The sequence below is a fragment of the Pleurodeles waltl genome, chromosome 11 (assembly GCF_031143425.1).
Source record: "Pleurodeles waltl isolate 20211129_DDA chromosome 11, aPleWal1.hap1.20221129, whole genome shotgun sequence".
Taxonomy (NCBI): Eukaryota; Metazoa; Chordata; class Amphibia; order Caudata; family Salamandridae; genus Pleurodeles; species Pleurodeles waltl.
In genome coordinates, this window is record NC_090450.1 from 357,778,851 (window position 1) to 357,799,883 (window position 21,033).

General features: G+C 45.6%; 1 protein-coding gene across 1 annotated transcript in view; it reads right to left on the reverse strand.

The window, feature by feature from the left end:
- Positions 1-9,022: 9,022 nt before the first annotated feature.
- LOC138266621 (allantoinase, mitochondrial-like) overlaps positions 9,023-21,033 on the reverse strand; it is a 1,999,095-nt gene continuing 1,987,084 nt past the window's right edge. Inside the window, exons 11-12 of the mRNA XM_069215446.1 lie at positions 14,353-14,385; positions 9,023-9,289 (exon numbers count right to left, since the gene is read on the reverse strand). Of these exons, the coding sequence (XP_069071547.1) occupies positions 9,128-9,289; positions 14,353-14,385 (195 nt within the window). The 3' untranslated portion in view covers positions 9,023-9,127. The remainder of the gene's footprint in view (positions 9,290-14,352; positions 14,386-21,033) is intronic.

Genomic DNA, 21,033 nt, shown 5'->3' on the forward strand with positions numbered 1-21,033 from the left:
GTTTCAGGAGACCCAGCACCTGCAGGACGAACTGTATTTGGGGTTCAGGGAGGAGCTCAGGACCATCAGCTCGCCCTGGGCACCATCGTAGGGGTGCTGAAGGACATACAAAAATCCATGATGGACACCGTGGCACTCCAAGGGGCCCCTGAAACTAGCATGGACGAGGAACTGCCCACCACCTCCGCCGGCGCTAGTGGACAGGACGCCCGCCACAGGACCACCACACCAGCACCCCACCCCCTGCAGACGGACAACCACCACGCAAGCGGTCATTGAGATCCAGGACAGAGCAAGATGGCAAGACCCCCGCCAGGAAATGAGACCTCCCTGATTGTCCTCCCACTGTCCCACTTTGTTACTCTGTCCATACTTAAACTGCACCAGCTCCACTTCCTATGCCCATATGGGCAGTGCACCTGTGTGACCAATAGACTGGACTCTGCCATGGACATTCCTCCACCGTCCCCCATCACCATTTTACAACACCCCTCCATTCTTGAGCACTTAAATAAACACCCTTGAACCACAAAACAATCTTGAGTCAGTCTGTGAGTTGGTTAATTTGTATAATCAATGACAGTGTCAAAATGCGTTCCCAATTGTAAAGCCAACATACCTATGTCACACATCACAAGTCCTTGAAGGATGCAAGCAGATGACACACGTTGGTAACCACACCTGTGAAACCGTAATGGAAAGGTACAACTCAGTGACCAAATACTGCTATTAAGTAACAGACAGGATAGAGGTAGAAGTGTGAAAGTGAATGTAATGTGAAAAAAAGTTTTTCTCACCTGTGTGTCACTGGAAATATTGCTGTATGACTGACTCCCTGTTGTTTATGTCTTCTTCCTCAGCTTCATCCTCATCACTGTCCACAGGCTCCATAGGCTCCACAGCTGCCACAACACCGCCATCTGGACCACCCTCCTGCAGAAAAGGGACCTGGCGTTGCAAAGGAAGATTATGAAGCATGGAGCAGGCGATGATGATCTGGCACACCTTCTTTGGTGAGTAGAATAGGGAACCACCTGTCATATGGAGGCACCTGATCCTGGCCTTCAGGAGGCCGAAGGTGCGTTCGATCACCCTCCTAGTCCGCCCATGGGCCTCATTGTACCGTTCCTCTGCCCTGGTCCTGGGATTCCTCACTGGGGTCAATAGCCTGGAAAGGTTGGGGTAACCAGAGTCCCCTAATAGCCACACACGGTGCCTCTGGAGTTGACCCATCATATAAGGGATGCTGCTATTCCGCAGGATGTAGGCGTCATTCACTGAGCCAGGGAACATAGCATTTACCTGTGAGATGTACTGGTCTGCCAAACATACCATCTGTACATTCATGGAATGATAACTCTTCCGGTTCCTGTACACCTGTTCACTCCTGTGGGGGGGACCAGAGCTACATGGGTCCCATCAATAGCACCTATGATGTTGGGGATATGTCCAAGAGCATAGACGTCTCCTTTCACTGTAACCAAATCCTCCACCTCAGGGAAAACGATGTATCTCCTTACGTGTTTCAGCAGGGCAGACAACACTCTGGACAACACGTTGGAAAACATAGGCTGGGACATCCCTGATGCCATGGCCACTGTTGTCTGAAAAGATCCACTTGCAAGGAAATGGAGCACTGACAGCACCTGCACGTCAGGGGGGATTCCAGTGGGATGGCGGATTGGTGACATCAGGTCTGGCTCCAACTGGGTATATAGTTCCTGGATAGTGGCACGGTCAAACCTGTAGGTGATGATTAAATGTCGCTCCTCCATTGTCAATAGGTCCACCAGCGGTCGGTACACCGGAGGATTCCACCATCTTCTCAAAAGTCCCAGCTGACGGTGCCTAGGAAGAACAGCAGCGACCACAGAGTCAACAAATTTCCAGGTATGTACCCACAGATACACAGAACACGACACCAAACACAAAACTCTTCCTGTATGTGTGTTGAGTGTAGGCCTAGCTATGTGTGACGCAGTAGTAAAAGATGCCATGTGGGCCCCTGAAATGGCGGCTGCCTGACCTCTAAACTGGGACAATGGGAATGTGAGGTAACTGCGCTGGCGTTGTACCCCGTCGCGGTAGGCGGTCGTAGACCGCAGCGCAATGCTGCATTGGTTAACATTGGACCCTATGGGTCCCAGGAGCCAATGACGAACTGCGCCGGCGGTGATGATACGCACCGCCGCGGACGTCCCCACCGCGGACGTGACTGCCATTTTCTATCTGTTAAATCACTTGATACCTGATCTTCGACAGGAGAGGACCTACACTGCAAGTGCTGCTGTGACCTCGGTCTGGAAGAGACAATGGCTGCTGCGTCTGGGGAAAGGGCCCCTGCCTTCACTGCTCAGGAGTTGGAGAAGCTAGTAGACGGGGTCCTCCCCAAGTAAACGCTACTCTACGGTCCTCCAGACCAACAGGTAAGTACACAGGGAGCACGTTGTATGGGCTATGCCTGGGTGGAGAGGGCTGGTTGTAAGAGGGAAGGGGGCAGAGTTCAGGGAACATGAAGGACTGTGAATGCATGTGCCACGCGGCAAGGGTAGGGATGGGGGCCACTCACATCGACGGTGCAGTTGGTAATGACTTCTCTTCTTCCCCTGTGCATGTAATGTAGGTCAGCGCCCACCAGAAGAAGGACATTTGGCGTGCCATCGCCAAGGAAGTCCGGACCCTGGGGGTCCACCAGAGACGGGGCACCCACTGCCGGAAAAGATGGGAGGACATTCGCCGCTGGAGCAAGAAGACGGCGGAGGCTCAGCTGGGGATGGCCTCCCAATGTGGGAGGGGTGCCCGTCGCACCATGACCCCCCTGATGTTCCGGATCCTGGCGGTGGCCTACCCGGAGTTGGATGGGCGCTTGAGGGCATCACAGCAGACACAAGGGGGTGAGTACACTCTCATTCTGGGGACTTGGCGCGCAGTTGAGGGGTCTGGGTGGGGGAGGAGGGCTGTGGGTGTACCTAGGCCAGGCAGAAATACGTAGGCTAGGCCCCTCCGTAATGCAGGGCATGTGCCACTCCACCCCACCTCAGTAGTGGGCCAAGTACAGGTATAGATGCCCCTGTGGCATCCATGTGTGCAGATGTCCACCATAGCCATGTAGGCCATATCCCAGCAATTGCATCTGTAGAGGCCAAGAGCACGGCGTAGTGCAAGGGGCTGCTGTGTCTGTATTGTCCGCCAAAGGTAGCGGTAAGCCATGCACTCAACCTGTCTTTCTTCTGTCGTCCCCTCCCCCTTTTTCTGCTCTCCCTGTTCTTTTGTGCATCAGCATCATCAGGCGGAGGTACAGTGGCACCGGGGCACGAGGGAGCTGCATCCCACATGGCCATGGAGGGCCACACCACGGACTCAGAATGAACCAGTGGGACGGAGGGCGAGGGGAGCTACACGTCGGTCACCGGATCACCAACCAGCGACACGGACTCGTCTGCCGATGGGAGCTCCCCTACCAGCACCGCCCTCCCAGCAGCCCCTCAGCGTACGCCCCGTGCCCGCTCACCCAGGAAGGTGGGCATCACCTTCGCCCCAGGCACCTCAGGCCCTGCCCCTGTCACCCCTGCTGCCGTCAGTGAGGAGGCCATTGACCTCCTCAGGTCACTCACTGTTGGGCAGTCTACCATTGTGAATGCCATCCAGGGTGTAGAAAGGGAGTTGCAACACACTAATGCATTCCTGGAGGGCATTCATTCTGGTCAGGCTGCCCATCATCGAACCCTGTAATCTCTGGCCTCAGCACTGATGGCAGCCATTGTCCCTGTCTCTAGCCTCCCCCTTCCAACTTCCAACTTCCTCCACCCAGACCCAATCCCCTGTACCCCAGCCTGTCCCAAGCACACCATCAGACAAGCATACATACACCTCAACACACAAAAGTAGCTCAGGCAAACATAGGCACCACACAACCCACAGGCACTCACACAAGCATCACCCACATGCAGACATACCAACATCCACTGCCTCCACTGTGTCCCCCTCGTCGTCATCTCCCTCCTCCCTCCCAGTATCATCTACACTCTCACCTGCATGCACTACATCTATAGGCACTAGGATTCCCACCAGAACACCCAGCACCACACCCCGCTCACCTGCACTCACCACCCCCACTCCCATTTACACGTCTCCTGTGTTCTCTCCCAGTGTGTCTGTGACGCCCCCTCCCAAAGTACACAAACGCTGGCACCCACACACCCAACATCCATCCACCTCACGCCAGCCTCCAGTACCTGCACCTGCACCCAAAACACCTAAAGTGACACCTCCTACAACCACCTCCTCTTCCTCCACTCCCAGACCCCCTCCAGCTACCCATCCCAGTGTTCGTCAGAAACTCTCCCTCACCAATGTTGACCTCTTTGCCCCCACCCCCACCCCCACCCCTCCAATTCATCAGTCCCGTAGTTGCGCCTCAGCCAAAAAGACTCCAGTACCAGTGGTGCGTGTTACAGGTGTGTGGAGTGCACCGGCCACCAGGGCATGCAATGTGACACGGAGCCAAGGCACTGCCAATCCACCCCCTGTAAAGCATCTCAAGTTGGCAAGTGGCCGACGGGACCGGGTGAAGACTCCTGGAGGCAGAACTACTCACAAGGGTCCCAGGGGGATTGCAGAGTCAGCTGTGACTCCTCCAAAGGCGGTGAAGTGCCAGAAGAAGTCTGCACAGCCTCGTGAGAGCAGCACAGCGGAGAAGGGCGGCTTCCTCCCCGGCGGTCGGGACGCCACTGCCAGCACCGTCGTCACTGGTCAGGAGACCACCTCCAGAGTCAGTGCCCTGGAGTGCCCAAGTATCGTCACTGGTCAGGAGACCACCGCCGGAGTCAGTGCCCTGGAGGGCCCAAGTATCGTCACTGGTCAGGAGACCACCGCCGGAGTCAGTGCCCTGGAGGGCCAAAGTATCGTCCCTGGTCCAGAGACCACCGCCGGAGTCAGTGCCCTGGAGGGCCCAAGTATCGTCACTGGTCAGGAGACCACCGCCAGAGTCAGTGCCCTGGAGGGCCCAAGTATCGTCACTGGTCAGGAGACCACCGCCGGAGTCAGTGCCCTGGAGGGCCCAAGTATCGTCACTGGTCAGGAGACCACCGCCGGAGTCAGTGCCCAGGAGGGCCCTGGCTGCCACAGCCCCGCTGGGCAATGAGGGACCATCTTGCCACACACCAATGCACAGGTCAGAGACCGCCATGCAAAGCACTGCTGAACAGGGCAAGCACCGCTGAACAGGGCAAGCACCGCTGAACAGCCCAGAGACCGCCATGGCAAAGCACCGCTGAACAGGGCAAGCACCGCTGAACAACCCAGAGACCGCCATAGCAAAGCACCGCTGAACAGTGCAAGCACCGCTGAACAACCCAGAGACCGCCATGGCAAAGCACTGCTGAACAGGGCAAGCACTGCTGAACAGCCCAGAGACCGCCATGGCAAAGCACCGCTGAACAGGGCAGAGCACCACTGAACAGCCCAGAGACCGCCATGGCAAAGCACCGCTGAACAGGGCAAGCACTGCTGAACAGCCCAGAGACTGCCATGGCAAAGCACTGCTGAACAGGGCAAGCACCGCTGAACAGCCCAGAGACCGCCATGGCAAAGCACCACTGAACAGGGCAGAGCACTGCTGAACAGGGCAGAGCACCGCTGTAGAAGGAAAAGACCGCCACATCAAGCATCGTTATCCCATGTACAGCTGGGGCAATGATGGGACAGGAACTGTCACGGGGAGCCTAATCCAGTCTAGGCACCATTCCCCCTCCAGAACCAGTGGAGAGATCCATCCACTACCTCTGTCCTTCACAGGATGAAGCACTCTGGGCACCAGTCCCCCTCCAGAACCAGTGGAGGCTGTTATCCACTTGAGAGACTGTGGCTTTGCACTCCCCTGGATATGGCAGTGGGCAACCCACTCACTGTAGAGACTTGAGAGACTGTGGCTTTGCACTCCCCAGGATGTAACAGTGGGCAAACCACCCACTGTAGAGACTTGAGAGACTGTGGTTTTGCACTCCCCAGGATGTAACAGTGGGCAACCCACCCACTGTAGAGACTTGAGAGACTGTGGCTTTGCACTCCCCAGGATGTAATAGTGGGCAAACCACCCACTGTAGAGACTTGAGAGACTGTGGCTTTGCACTCCCCAGGATGGTACAGTGGGCAACCCACCCACTGTAGAGACTTGAGAGACTGTGGCTTTGCACTCCCCAGGAAACATCATTGGGCATGGAGCCCCGTCGTGGATCTGGCGTGGTGCTGTAATCCGGCTGAGGTGCCCATCCCCCTTCCCTTCCCCCTGAGGTGCCTGTTGTATTTCTCTCTGATGCCCCAGCAGTTTTCTCTCCGTTTGTGGACAGGTATCTTGTGTGGGCCTCGCCCATGCATTTTTGGCCCAGTGGTGCACGGACATTGAGATGTGCATATCTGCACTACTTCTCGTATTGTATATACTTTTGAATGAGTTTATATATATCTGTATATATTTGAAACATGTATTTTGATACATTACAATGTTTGAACTGATTTCGTTTTGTCTTCGCATTCTTCCGGGGGGTTGTAGGTTGTTACAGTGATGTTTGAAAATACATTGGTGTGTGTGTTGTAATGTGCGAGGGTGGGGGTGGGGGTTTTGCGTGTGTGTGTCCCTGACTTTTGCCTCCCCCCTCCCCTATGTCGTAGGTGCAGTACTCACCGTTGTCTTCGCCGCTGCCGGCCCTGGTGTTCGTAGATGAGTAGGAAGACAAGGGCAGGTAGGATTTGTAATTCCGGCTCCATGGTGTCCTCCTTCCTCGTGGGATGTGTTAAGGTGAGCGTTTTCCCATTGCAAAAGCTGTTTCCGCCGTGTTTTTATCCACGGTGAATCCGCCCCGGAAAAGGTGGCGGATTGGCGGGTTGTGATACTGTGGGCGGTACATTGTCTTCCGCCTGTCTGTTGGCAGTGACCGCCGCGCTGCTTGTCTGTACCGCTGTGGTGGGCGGAGTGTTGAAGTGGCTGTCTTTGTTGGCGGTTTCCGCCACGGTCATAATTCCCTTTTTTTGTCCGCCGGCCTGTTTGCGGTATTACCGCATCTTTAACACCGTCCGCCAGGGTTGTAAAAAAACAGCCTAGATTTTTTAAATGCAGTTACATCACTGACAACTCCATGAACTTCCTTAACATCCTTCATGACATATTTTAGCATATTGAACCAATTGCTGTAATTACAGACTATGTTGAAAAGGCTTTGATTGTGAAATTTGGGACTTTATGATGAAGGCCTTACTATGGCATGACATTATTTTTAACATTTCACATCTTATAGCCTTACTTTACACATCTCCCAAAATATCTGTGGTGGCAAATAGTATTTTATGTAAAAACAAAGAGACAGAGATAGCCCACACACCAAGGGAACAGGGTTCCACGTAGCAAAATAATTTCAACACACTCCTCAGGATAAAGGCACATAAATCACATAAACCAGTCAAACTTTATTCTGCATACACCCTACATCCCCAGAAATACAAATCATCGAAATACCAGATGTGTAGGAAAATATATGTGTCTTAAATCCTCTTATATAAAATAGTTTCATATCTATATTCGATATCAAATAACATTTTTATCATAACAAAAAGTATAGAGAAGAAAAGATATCAAGAGAAACACTATAGCATAAGGGAGACCAACTGTTTTATGTTGTCTTCAAAAAACAGCAAACCTACAGATTGCATCAACTGGTCTCCATACAAATACTGCATCCCATATGAAGACCCACTCCATGAGCTGTATTTTTCTTTTTATCTTTTGTTCTTTATACTTTTTATTATTTTTGTGGCATATATGTGTTTCAAACACATGGAGGTTGTTTGACATGGAATAATAATGTGACACTATTTTTTATAAGAGGATTAAAGCCAAGTATATTTTCCAAACTTCTGTGGTATTATGATGATGTGTATTTGCCTGGATGTGGTATTATTATGATGGGTATTTGCATGGATGCAGGGTGTATGCAAAGTAAAATGTGAGTGGTTTATATAATTTGTCTGTTTTTATCCTGGGGGAGTTTTGAAATTCTTCTGGTAAATGGTATATAGTCATCATACTTTTCCCTCAAAGGATGAATTAGACAAGGTTGCCCACTTTACTTTTTGTTTTATCAAAGGACCCTTTCTTAGAGGAAATCCCTAGATAAACTTTTACTTCATGGTAAACTTTACTGAATTTGAAGTTACACTTTCAGTTTATGCAGCTCATATCTTACTACATACTTCTAATGCAGGCTCTGAAAGATTCTGAGAATCAGGCCGTTTGCAACAGGAAAATTGCTTTGTACATGTAGCCCTAAGTCATTTTACATTTTCTAACTTATTGCTACTAGTAAGTCTTCATTATATAGTTCTTAGATCATAATTTAATTTTCCGATATTATCTATAGGCTGGACATAACTTTTTCTGCTGGGAAGTATAATAATATGAACTTTTCTATATCATTTTCTTCTTCCTCCTCCTTTCTCCTTTCTCTCTTATTTTATAATTTTTTTTCTCTTTGTTAAGATTAAAACATACCAACATGCATGTTCTCTAAATGTAGTCTTTTGACTTAGTTACAGTAGATTCTGTATTCTAAGAATGCTTCTATTTTTCAAATGTAACATAATCTTGAATGTTGGCTAATGTTCATCATCTGTTAGTGGTTCTATCAATTTTTGTTTGCTTAACTGATTTTGATAGACTATTATTTTCTAGTGTTTTGCATCTTTATAAACCATATTACACTTAAAAAAGATGTAGTTTTACTGCAGAATACCCCAAACCCTATTTTCCCCCGACTAATCAATAGTTAGTAGCAATGGTGAATATGATTCTACTGCCCGGTAATTTTTCATTCACAGATCAGGTCTTAGTAGTACATAGCAGTGCTCTTGGTGTTTCTCTTGGTCTGTGATTTGTTTTTTTCTCCTCCAAAATCCACACTTTCAGTCAATAATAGAAACTGGTCCCTTTGCTTGAAATCACTTTCATGCCTTTATTTATAATCAGTAATAAGTGATTATCTTGATCTTGAACTGTCCTCCCCATTATTCCTGTATTCCAAATTCTCTGGGATTATCCTTTCTGTTGAGTAGCTTATCTTGTTACCATAATTTATTTTCAGTAGTATGGGGAGATGCCCTTAGCAGTAGCATTGCTCTGAATCAGGATTTGATCTCCGCGTGGCTGCTGACAGAACTTCCCATCCAGATAGACAAGTGTCCCCCGCACAATGGTGGCGAAGACCTCACCATGAAGACGGAATCCCAGGTATGGTGTCACCTGGAAAGGGGAGAATATGCACAGAACATATATTAACTTTCAATACAAACTATATGTCTTATGTGTGTGTGACAAATAAGCGGGTAGATCTAGGCAACTCATTACATTTTCTGTTGATTCTTTGGAAGGACTGATAGGACGTCCTAAAAAGGGCACTTCTATCAGTATCATGTAAGGGATGGGCTCATGGGACACCGGTTTTGTTTCTCCATTTCACATATTTGGTGGGTGTACTTCCATAGTCAATACTCCAAGAGAAATCTACCGATGTGAGTATAACTTCTTCTCTGCACAAACCCCAATCAATGGTTTTCAACCACAATGGCAGTCACAAAGCATCGTCACATATCCTACTGAACTGCAACAAGGGGATGATTGTTCCATGAACACTTTTCCATGTGGATCGTAAGAAGTCACAGTATGGGTATTTTAATTTGCAAACCCATTTGTGAACTGCAGTACCAATTTAGTGCATTACAAGTTTGGGTTTTTTGCTCTTTCAAAGATTGCCATCTTTTTTTTTTTTCCACCCTTCAAATCTTTCAATGGGTTTTGATGCATTCCCAGATTTACAAAAGTGTAATATATATAAATATATATATATATATATATATGCATAGCTACCCAAGTATAATATATATAAAATATTACATACATATATATATATATATGTATATATATATAAAAATATATCTATCTATATATATATATATATATATATATATATATACATACGTATATTATGTATTTATGTATATATTATACTTGTGTAGTTATGCTGTTATGCTTTAGATTATGCTTCAGTTGAAATGCGTTTTTTTATTTGCATATAACTTTTGACCTGATGAATGGGTTTGCATAAAACTTGATAATCTACTTACTCAGTCACCTAAGATTTAGCTTGATTAGTTTCATGAAAATTCGTACATGGGAAAACAAAATTAAGTGGAGGGTAAACACAGCAGTCCTTTTTCATTTTAGCTCCCCTAGGAAAATTGCCAAATTTTTACACCAAACCTAGCATTAGTTTGGTGTAAATCCATGTACTATTTTTGTGCGATATTAGCATTTAAAAATGGTGCTGACCAGGATTTAAATGGTTGACACTTTGTATATTTCTGCCATGTTAACATGTGCATCATGACCATGAATCTTATCAGTCGCATTTTGAATTGTTTTATTTAATTTTTTTATAGAATGTGATTGTCTGTATTAGGGCTAATATATATATATATATATATATATATATATATATATATATATATATATACATACACACACACACACACATAAAAAAAACTGTCTGCAGCTATAAGTAGCTCAAGTAACTTGTGCCCTAAGGTAACTATAACTTCCACCTCTGCCATGCCCATTTTTCACATCAATAAGTTCACTACAAATGTTGCGGTGATATTATCAATGTCACAGAAGATGTCATGCGTGATGTAATATGTGGAGTAATAATCAGTGCATGGCAAGGGCCTGAGTTATAGTTACCTTAGGGCACGAGTTAAAGTTACTTGACATAACTATAGCTGCTGAATTTCCAGTTGTTAAGTGTGTGCAAAATCTGAACCCAACTATAATGTACCCTGTAACCTTAGTTATTTTAGTGTATTTCTAGGTTTTTAAAGTTTTATTTCCTAACTATAATTTCTCCGTAACCTTTGGGTTTTTGAGAACATTCAATTGTGTTTTAATGCTATTTCCTAACTAAAACGTCCAGTGGTGTAATGAAACTTGAGGGGGCCCCTTTGCAAAATACATGTAGGGGGGACCCAACTCTCAGGACCCAGTGAGAAGTATTCAGCCAGGAGCCGGCTGCCCATGAACAGTGCTGGAGGGAGCCCCCCGGAGCTCAGGGGCTGCAGGGTCTATTGTTATGCCTCTGATAATGACCCTGTAACCTGGGTGTGTGAGTGGGTATGTGGGTGTGTAAGTGGGTGTGTGAGTAAGTTTTTGACTGGCTGTGTAGGCCTGTGAGTGGGTGTGGCTGAGTGAGTGTGTGAGTTGGTGTTTGCGTGGCTGTGTGGGGGTGTGAGTGGTTTTGTGGGTCTCTGAGTGGGTGTGTGAGTGGCTGTATTGGTGTGTGAGGGGGGTTTGTGAGTGGTTGTATGGGTGTGTAAGTGTGTGTGAGTGTTTGAGTGTGTGAATGGTTTTGTGGGTCTTGGAGTGGGTACATGAGTAGCTACATGCATGTATGAGTGGTTGAGTGTTTGTGTGTGGGTGTATTTGTTTTTTTAATGGAATCTGAATCCACAGATCCACCCAAATCCATGAGGATCCTGGTGGATCCACTGATCCTCACACGCTCAACAGCTATGCTGTGATTGCCTGGCCGCAACCTGACATGAAAGTTGCAACCACCATTTTGTGAATCAGGAGACTGTTCCCAAGAGGCAGGGATAACATAGGATACAAGGGGTCAGCATATAGGTATCCTAACCCCAGATGACTGATGGAAGGGTCTGTGATGGACCCCTCATGTACAAGATATTACCCAAAAATGTTATTCAGGGAATTCACACATTCACACACATACTCACAGACCCATAAAAACCACTACCACACATACTCATAGACCCACACAGCCACTCACACACCCATTCACACACTCACACACCCACATGCACACCCATTCACACACTCATATACCCACTCCGAAACTCGTTCACATACTCACACACCCACTCACAGAACCACAAATCACTACTGTACCTCCAAACAGACCTATGTAGCCACTCTCACACTAGTCACTGACACATCCATTCAGAGACCCAGAGAACCACTCAAACACCACTGGTAGACCTACACAAGCACTCACGCACCCACACAAACACTCATACAACCATGAGCACACCTATACAGCCACTCACTCATCCACTCACAAACCTACACAGGTACCTACACAACCCACTCAAACACCCATACAACAACATCCGCAGATCCATTGCAGACCTTCCTGCAATATAACAGGCAGACCTCTTATTTTGCTGGGAATATGCGGCAAATCTAAGCGAGAGATTTAAAAATAGTATTTGACCTTGACAAAAAAAAAGAACCAGTGTTTGGGAAAAGATTTGGCTTTGAGAAGACCCTTTGTGTTCATGGTGTGTAGACGATAATTGCACATAGAGCAGGATGCAGTCTTGTAAGTTGTTGAGGAACACCCTGTTGCCTCTACCTGTGAAATGGACTCCATCTTTTCGATAAATTCCATCCACATCAAAGCACAAGTTGTTATGGTATCTAGAGCCCAGTTTTATTGACATGTTTCCTGGATTTCTCTATTTTGCAGACATCATTCGGTTGATCACTGTCTCTGGCAAATGTTGCAGAACACCAAGGCAGTATGTGGAAAAACTGTCATTAATTTGCCAAAGGTATCATTCATTGAGATTTCCAGTCCTATCCCAATAATTGTGCCTAGGTTACTGCCACCACAGTATACAATCATGTGGTCTGGATTTTGAGAACCTGCAATGCTTTCAACCAAAGGCAACAATCAAGCCACTTTAACCCTCTCTGGCCAACCCAAGTAATGTCTAAGTCCCTGTCAATGTCACTCATTCTAGCAGGTCTTGGGTCAAAAAAACAAAACAAAACAAATTATGGCCCAGAATCCAATGTCAATATTTTACATAGTTAAATATAAATAAAAAACATTGACAGCAGATTGTTAACCACGCTGAGCCCTGTGGTGGATCTGCGGATCTGGAAAAAATTCTACCTAATTGGGCTTTTTTAAAGGAAATATGAAAAAGGGTTATCAAATAGGGACCATTTAAAAGTGGTATAAGAAAAACAAAAGATTAAAGGAAGTCTTTGATTTGTTAATTAGAGCAGTATGAGTGAGAGCACAGTGGGGAGGGTAGCCATTATTGGTACTTTTCTAACTTTTCTAGGAAAACAAATATTAACATAAATGTTGGACAGCAGAAAAGAGTTTTGTCAGCTATGTGAATTAGGTTTTAGTATATAAAAAAAACCTATGAGTGTAAATAAGCTTCTACACTCTACAGTAAAAGACAAAATAGAAGGGAAGCTGGATGAGAACATTAAGTAAAAAACAGTGAGCAGCAAATGAGAAAGAAGAATTGCTATAATGAAAATCTAATTGTTTTATTTAGCTGGTATGAACGAATGTGTTTGAAATTAGATGTGGGTGCATGATTATAGTATGGTATTTATTCGTATGTAATATGCACCCACTCACACATGCTGGCTGGCAGGCACTTACACACCCAGGTACACTCCTACACAAACACTTATGTACCCTCTAGTCATCTAGAAAGATAGTCATTGACACACTCAGTCACATACCCATAAAACGATTCACACACCACTTTACTCACTTATGCATCCATTTACATAGTCATTCACACACCCATGAAAACTCTGAGCCTAACTATACCGACCCTGTAACCTTTGCTTTTTTCAGTGAATACATATATGATCTTTCAGTCAGCCTTTTTTTATCCATTGGTCTGGACAACTGTTATTCAAATCTTGCTTTTAGCTTTTGCTCATCACAGTTTAGGCCTGGGGCAGTGGGTCAGCCCACTTAATGCATTGGCTGTCTTGCACTATAAATGGCAGCGTTTTTACTGATCAAATGTGTACAACCACCTCTAGTGGAGTGTACTTCAGTGGAAGGGATGATGTACCTGGGCTGCTGGGCCGGTTCTTATATTTTAATGTTTCTCAAATATTTTTTCGATATTGTATATGTGTGCGATAAGAAAATAAATACACAAATGAAAATTGAACGCTTTTTAAGGCTTGACATGGTAGCTTTGCTGCTATTTGTTTCTTGTTGTATGTTCTGGTTTTGAGATTACATTGTACTTTCAGGATATGCTTTTATTTCTATGAAGAGAAATACCCTGTTAGCTCCAGCTTCCAATCTTCAACCTAGGATACGATTGCAGATGGGCTGTTTCATTTGCCCTTTTGATGTAGATACTGTAAATGGAAAATTTGACTGAAGTAGTGGAAAAAGGCCGCAATGTCACAAAAAAGGGTGATATTGAACACAGATTTCCAAAACCATGCTACTTTACCTTGTGTTTGTGATGAATCATGTGTTCCTGCACCTGAAAGACAGAAAGGAACCTTCTTAGTAATGGCCCACAAGTAGATCAGGGGCTTTGGCCGAGAAATAGATCAAGCTCATCAATCTAACTCAATAAATACAACTAATATTCAACCAAAGCAGAGGAATTCAAAGCTATTATCACATATCTACTCTCACTCTGAAAGGTAGTACTAAAAATGGCATGCCTCAACAAAACAAACCATGACTTATGAAGGGTCATCTTTGTATGCTAAACCAGACAAAAGGAAGCAAACACTGAGGGGCATATTTATGAGCCCCTACCGCCACCAGAGCATCACTTTTTGTGACGGGCCAGTGGTGCAATGCCCTTGTAGGAGGCTGGCCTGGCTTATAGTGGGCACATGCAGCTCTTTGCGTGAAAGGGGCTTGCAATGGTTATTGCTGTAGGCGTTCCACAGCAACACCCATTGCATTTTGACACTGCCTCAGATTTGCGAGTTTTTGTAAACCTGAGGCAACGCCAAAATCTAACTCCATCACAGGGGTGGCATTAGCAATGCGCAATGAGGAGGAATACTTTTATTCCTCCTCGTTTTTTGCTTTTTCTATGTGTGCTGCATTCTGCAGCACGCATAGAAAGAGCAAACTCCCAGACATGATTGTTTATGTACAGGAAGGTGTCCCTTCCAGCACATAAACAATCATTTCAAAATGACGCTTTGGCACTTCTGTGTGTGCTACATTCTGCAGCACACACAGAAGTACCAAATGGCCATTAGTGATTGTTTATGTGGAGGAAGGGACACCTTCCCACACATAAACAATCAAACCCCTCAACACAGACATCATTGTAAGATGGTTCAATGAGGGCTGCGTTGGCCCTAGGCAGCTCAATTTAGTGCCAGCGCAGGGGACAAAACAGGGTTCGCCGTATTCAGTTAAATACGGCGCATCCCTGCATTGTGAAAATGACGGAGCGCCACGCTGCCAATTTTGGCACAGTGTCGCGCTCTGTCATTTTCCGTTAAATATGGACCTAAAGGACACATGAGGAAATTCCTTAAGGCAGTTCAGAAGCTTTGCATTATTCTATCCTTACATGATCTCGCTAAACCCCAAAATATCTACAAATACAGGAGCTGTTTTCGGTTTACCCCAGTTGAAGCATGTCATCTGGTAGCCAGAATAGCTAACCACTTTGAACTGGCAACATTTCAGTTGGAATTTTAGAAAGGGCTCATCATCTAGATTGTTTCGGCTAAGGGCAAGAATAAAAACGATTGAAGCAATACTATACAAGGAGACATGACTGTCTGGGTTGCAAGATGGAATTTTCCATGACGTGACATAAAACCACTAATTTTATATTTTATTGTTTATATTATCTAAGATAGGAGGGAAATTGGGGCGGAGGAGGGAAAACCGAGCTGTTATTATCCATATTAAGCATAAATGTGTGTGTGACCTTCTTGGCAGGTGGGTGGTGTATTCACACACAGAGCCAGGGGTTGAGTAGCATGAGGCACAGAGTAGAAGTGGGAGAAAACGGGATAGAACACAAGAAAAAAAGATTACTGAACAATACACCTGTCTCTTTAAATATGATTGATATGTTTATTTTTTTAAGTGTTTTTATTAACTTTTTATATAACCACTTTACAGCTGCATACATTATGTAGCCAAATGCAGACTGTCCAATCAATTCAAGAGATAGGTACCTTGGAGGTGTCAAATATGCATACTAAAAAAACTGGAAAAACAGGCAGTAAATCGCCTCAAGCATATCAATAGCAACAAGCAAATACACTAGTTATGGCAGCGTCAGCGGTGTAACAGGCTTAACAAGAGGACACCAATAGGTGTGATTTTGCATGGTATAGCTGTTATCGAGGAGCAACAGAACAACAATTAACCCCTTAACTGCTTGGCCTTAACTTGCTGGGCATTCTGCAACACACATGGAAAGAGGAAAAAACCTCTTATGATTGTTTTTGTCCTGCTCAAAAACAATCATCCCTGAAATGCAGACACCCTTGCACCATGGTGTAAGGGTGCCTGCATTGGTGCATGGCAGCCCATTGTGCCTCAACACAAAGGAAAAAGACAGGAATGCTCCATACCTTGTAGATACTGAGCATTCCTACCCTTTTCTTTTGACGCAGGGCAGAGCAGCAAGAAGGCTTGTGATGCTGTCCTGAACCAAAAGATTGTTAATGAGACCCCTAATTTTTTGCCACAGTTTTTGCATTTTTTTAAAAGTTAGCCAGTTTTTCCTAATTTTTATGCTCTCAACCTACTTCTAGTTTGTGGTGGAAACCAGTGCGAAACCCATGGGTGATCCAGAAAAGCTATACATTTTTGGAAAGTAAACAAGATTCACAATTCAGCAAGGGCTTATATGTGTACATCCACTAAATGTTGAAATAAAAAAATATTGAAAATCAGTAGGAAAAACAGGCATGTGTAACAACATTTTCAACTGTAACTTTTTGCCAGGTTGGCAGATTTACAAAAGCAATATATAATAACGTCTGCTAGACCATACTGGTTGCAAGACTATATAGGGTTTGTACGTTTTTCAAGAACCCAAGGTACCCAGAGCCAATAAATGAGTTGCACCATAAAATGGTTTTACATTGTGTACCGAGTATAGACCACTTCATATGGTGAAATCTGTAGAGTGAAAAATAGGAATCAAGGATACCTGTGTATTTTTAAAATGGGCACAAGATATGGAGTTTAGGAGCAGTGGTTATTTGTATACCTTTGAATTTGTGTGTTTGATTACTAGCATATGATAAAGAAGGTATTTTCCAAAATGTCTTCTTTCTTACACACAGGCTTACATTTGGAAGATACAAATGCAGCGAAATCCAAAAGGTAATAACAAATGTACTACTATTTTATGCTCCCACGTCTTCCTCATTTGTCTGGGTAGGCCTAGTGCCTGTGACAGGAAACAGGCCAAAACACAACATGGACGCATCACATTTGTCCACTGAAAACCGACCTATTTTTATTGTGGGTAGCTGTGTATTTTGGGCACTAGATCAGCAGCACCTAGGGAAAACTAGCAAACCTGCACATATTTATAACCTGGGGAAATCAAGAGTAGGGTGTCTTGCAATGGCTACCACCACTCCTTTTTACCCGGAATACCCTGCAAACCTCAAGCATAGACTAAAAAAACATATTTTCCTCAAATTGCTGTGGTGAAAAGTTCGGGTATCAGCTTGGAATGACAAACGTCTTCCACCCAGCATTCCCCTAAGCGTTCCAATAAAAACGGATTCTCTGTTGTGTGAGTAGGCAAAGTGCGCAGTATAGGAAACAACCCAAAAGACAACATTGATACATCACGTTTCCACTCAAAACTGACAGTTTTTTTGTAAACTGGGTAGCTGTAGATTTTGGGACTTACTTCAGCTGCAGCAAAGAAAACCTAGCAAACTTGCCCATTTCTGAAAACTAGACAACAAGAGGCGTCCAGGGGTGCATGACTTGCATGGCTCTCACTAGGTAATTTTACCCAGGAACCCTTGCAAACATCAAAGTTTGCTAAAAAACACACATTTTTCTCACATTTCTGTGATGGAAAGTTCTGCAATCTGCACAGATCCACAAGTTTCCTACCAGCCTGAGTTCCCACATGTCCGTCGATAAGAACGGTACACCACTTGTGTGGATGGGCCAAGAAACCATGACACAAAAGGCATTAAAGTGCTACGTTCACAGATATGCAATAGGGGTAGGTGTGGTATTTTGGGCCGTGCTGTGGCAGCATTCAAACCTACAAAGAGGGACAGCCTTTACAACAAAGTTTTTATCACGTAATGCAATTAGAACACATTTCTTACATCGCAGTTACTTTTATTTTGCAAGTCTTTACCACTCAAGGCTTTACAACTCGATTCTTTCCTTCTCCACCCCTCCATTACTCCAGTCAATCTAACTAACAAACTCTCACATCCGTGGCTCAAATTAACTCATAATAATTAAATTAACTCATTAACTCATAATAATACTAAAACTGTACTTATATTTCCCGATACTAATCCATCACTAATTCTTGTTGGGTTCCGGAGTAGCGTGTTACTCACCGAAAAGCGCTTCGACACCTCGTCAGGGGTAGTAAGCGCTATATAAATACTATTACAATACAATACAATACAGAATATGTTTGTATTAGTGAGTATGTGGTAAGTAGTTTATATGTTTTTAAGGGTAATTTAAAAAGGGGGTTTGCGGGGTCTCCCCCAAAAATATAGTAGCAAACTTGTAATCGACTTAAATGTATTTTTTAAAATATGTACATTTTGGGCCATATGTACAAACACATTTTCCCATATACATAGAATGGGCAAAACTGCTTGCTTCATCTGGCCCTTTGTGTACAATAACGTATTAAGAATTCATGTATACATTTTAAGCAGTAGGTGGCAGTGTTAGGCTGTGTCTGGATGTTTCTGTAACAGTAAGCATGGTGAAAGTGTGAGTGGTAGTGCTTTGCGTGGTGAAGGTATTTCATATGTAAATGAATTCAAATGTGTGGTAGTAGTATGCGTTGTAAAGTCTGCGTTGTAAAAACGTGTGAGGTGAAGGAACGCATGGTAATGTCATTCAACCACCTACAAACCACATATTTTTCTGAAAACTAGGAAACCAGGAGATTCAAGGGTGGTGTGCCTTGCAAGGATTTCTTGAGGTTTTCTTACCCACAGTGCTCTGCAATCTTTAAACTTTGCCTGAAATCACATATTTTCCTTACATTTTGGGATAATTACCTCCATCGACCTCTGGGGTGCAGAAAGACTGATGCCAAATTTAAATTGGTTGGGGGTATGGCCATGCCGATGATGGGGAGCCCCCATTCTTATAATGAAATAAAAATGCTTTCATTGGTATTTAGTGGGCTTTCTGACCACCCCATCAGGACGCAGATCGGGGGTAAGACTACCATCAGCCCCCAGGTGGGGCAGAAAGATTGATGGCCCATTTAGTTTGTGTGGGGGCATGGTCATGTCCACAATGAGTTGTCCCATCCCTATATTTTACAAAATGCTTTCCCTAGTGCTTAGTGGGATTTCTACCCCCTCTTGAGGAAGATCAGGGGTAATTACTCCCATCTGCACCCTGGGGGGGGGGGGAGACAGAAATACTGATGTCCCATTTAAATGGTGTGGTGGCATAGCCATGCCCAAGAAAGAACACATTGGCACCATGCAACCACTGACGTGGGTGTCACTGTTTTCTAAAGGGGTGTGATGAATCTCAAAGCTAAGATGATTGCCAGTTGAGGAAACAAGGCCTAGCTATGCGCAGTTTGAGGCATTTGAAAAGACCCAGGGCAACAACTTTCCAACCAACCCGGCTAGCATGCCCGAAAGCATCTTTGAGTGGTCGATAACTGCAGTCCAGTAAGCAGCTAATTGAGGCAGGTCCAGAGCATGTGATGCAAGTAAATGCTTGTTAACTGACAACAGGGGCAACAGAAGCATGTTCTGGGAAAGAGGCTGTTAGACTTCAATAAAGTCAGATAACCCTGTTTAAAATACGACTTGTATGAGTTTTTTGGTGGGCATTTCTAGATACTGTAGAAGGATGAGAGAGGGTGCTCTCCCATTCAGTATCATTAAATTCCTTGGTAAGTTCTGTCTCTGGTTTTGCCCACAGCCTATCTGAAGGGACTGCATGAGTGAGCAGAAATCTTGAAAGGGCTCCCCAAGCTATAAAACTTGACACTGAATTTGCTCCGGAAAGAGGAGCGCGCTCTGACGTCGGGCCTGGCGGGCTCACGAGGCCGGAGCGCCGGGTTCTGAAAGGGTGAGGAGGGGCACCGCGGCGGGAGCGGTGGGCCGCGAGCATCGCCGCGAGGAGCAGGAGATCGCGGGTACTATAGGGCCCGACACCACAGAAGCACGGAGAGGCCCAAGGAGACGGAGCACCAGACCCAGAAGAAGAAGTAAGGAGGATTGCCGCAACGGGAGTGGTGGGCCACGGGTGAATCCCCCATAAAATAGCCATTACGGGGAGAAGCAAGACTGCAGGCGATACCGGGCCCGGCCCTGCGGAGGCGCGGCGAAGTCCACGCAGACGGAACACACGGCCTAGTAGAGGTGAGGAGGATCACCGCAGCGGGAGTGGTGGGCTGCGGAGGTCCCCTCTTTGAGGCAGCCACCCGGGGGAGCAGGAGATCGTGGGCGCTATCGAGCCCGGGCCCGTGGAGACACAGCGAGGCCCCCTCCTAACAAAAATCACCAGAGCACGCACACCGTTCTCAATGGCACAGGCTCATGGTAGAAGGGCCCATACCCCATCAAGAAGGGAGCTGGGGCACCGCAATACACAAGCGGGGTATATAAAAACATTGAACCAGGAGTACGAACACCAAGAGCATGGCAAAAGACAATTACGCTGAAGCCTAAATATACACAAAACCAGGAAACACCCCAATTACAGCATAGCACCCCCAGAAATAACAAACTATGGAAGCCTGAAAACGATCTAATCATAAGCACCAGTCTGGACGGGCTTGGTCCTGGCGGACACTTTGGAACGACCTTTGCTAAACGCCCACCGGGAGCGGAGCCGAATGCGAGTAACGCCAAATCCCACTGAGGCATGAATACCCTACGATAGCATACAGCGGCCAGGCTAAGAGAGTAGAAAGAAATTCATTACCTAC